Source organism: Aphanomyces invadans, assembly GCF_000520115.1.
Source record: "Aphanomyces invadans strain NJM9701 unplaced genomic scaffold supercont1.33, whole genome shotgun sequence".
In the NCBI taxonomy this organism is placed as follows: domain Eukaryota; phylum Oomycota; class Saprolegniomycetes; order Saprolegniales; family Verrucalvaceae; genus Aphanomyces; species Aphanomyces invadans.
Window position 1 is genome coordinate 1 of NW_008580178.1, and position 1,149 is coordinate 1,149.

The 1,149-nt window shown below is 57.6% G+C and overlaps 1 protein-coding gene across 1 annotated transcript; it reads left to right on the forward strand.

The window, feature by feature from the left end:
• Nucleotides 1-9: 9 nt before the first annotated feature.
• H310_11627 (hypothetical protein) lies at nucleotides 10-603 on the forward strand (the record flags this gene model as incomplete). The annotated part of the gene is made up of 1 exon (XM_008878356.1): nucleotides 10-603. A coding segment is annotated over one exon (594 nt), but the record flags the coding sequence as incomplete, so codon positions are not given.
• Nucleotides 604-1,149: the final 546 nt, after the last annotated feature.

The following is a 1,149-nucleotide window of genomic DNA, read 5'->3' on the forward strand; positions in this document are numbered from 1 at the left end:
CGCAAGAAGGGCTGCAGCGGCGTCCAAGGCGTCACGGATATTGGCGTGTCGTGCACAAAGCCCGCCGTGTACGGCCGCGGCGCCGGCTACGCCCTGTGGCAAGAAGACACGTGCAAGAAGGAGAACGGCGGCATGTGCGAAAAGAACGGCTTGATGTGGTACCCCCCGTGCAAGGCTGGTTTCCACAGTGTCGGCTGCTGCACGTGTTCGCCAGATTGCCCTGCTGGTACGACCGACGATGGCGCGTTCTGCCGCAAGGACTCGTACGGCGTCGGTGTCGGTGTATCGCGCTTGGGATGCCCCGCAGGCAAGGAACAGAGCGGTGCGATGTGCTACCCTTCCTGCGCCCCCACCTTTAGCGGCACCGGCCCCGTGTGCTGGCCGCAATGCTTTGGCGCTACTCCGTTCCAGTGTGGCCTCTTTTGCACGTCGTCGGCTGTAACCTGCTTCACGACCACCGTTCAAGTTGTTGGCTCGGCTGTCAAAGTTGCCTTGAGTCTGGTCGCCCTGGACTTCACCGGCGCTATGGCGGGCGTTGCCCAAGGCGGCATCAACATCATCAAGATCTCGCAATGCCCGGCTTACAACGCCACGTTGCCTTGACCGACCGCTGCGACGGGCTCCGCTCGATCAGCAAGCCGTGACCGACACGGAGGCCCATACTTCTTGTAACGTGGCGAACCAGTGATCTGCACTAAAACCAGTGATCTGCACTTTCCAACAAGCCAATCAAAATCATTGATGGCTTCTATTGGCTAAAAAGATTCCCTCTATCACAACGATACTGTAACAAGTAATAGGAGGGAATAACATCCATTTCCACAGGTGTGTCAAAGTTTGAAAATGGCGCCGAGAACGAAGTACTCGGCCACAGACATGGCGAGCGCTGTGCACGCCGTGCTCGGCAAGGAAGATACTGCCGTAAGCGTTGCCAAGCGTTTCGGAATACCTCTTCGAACACTACGCGGCCACATCAAACTGGCCAAGGCTGGAGGCGGCCAACCTAAGCGTATGGGCCCAACGCCGGCTTTGCCGCAGGCCTACGAAGAAGACCTGGTGACATGGATTCTAGCAATGGAGAGCGATGGCCACCCAGTCAACTTTAAGGATATCCTCTCCAAAGCCAATGCGATGATGGGAGTAATCCAT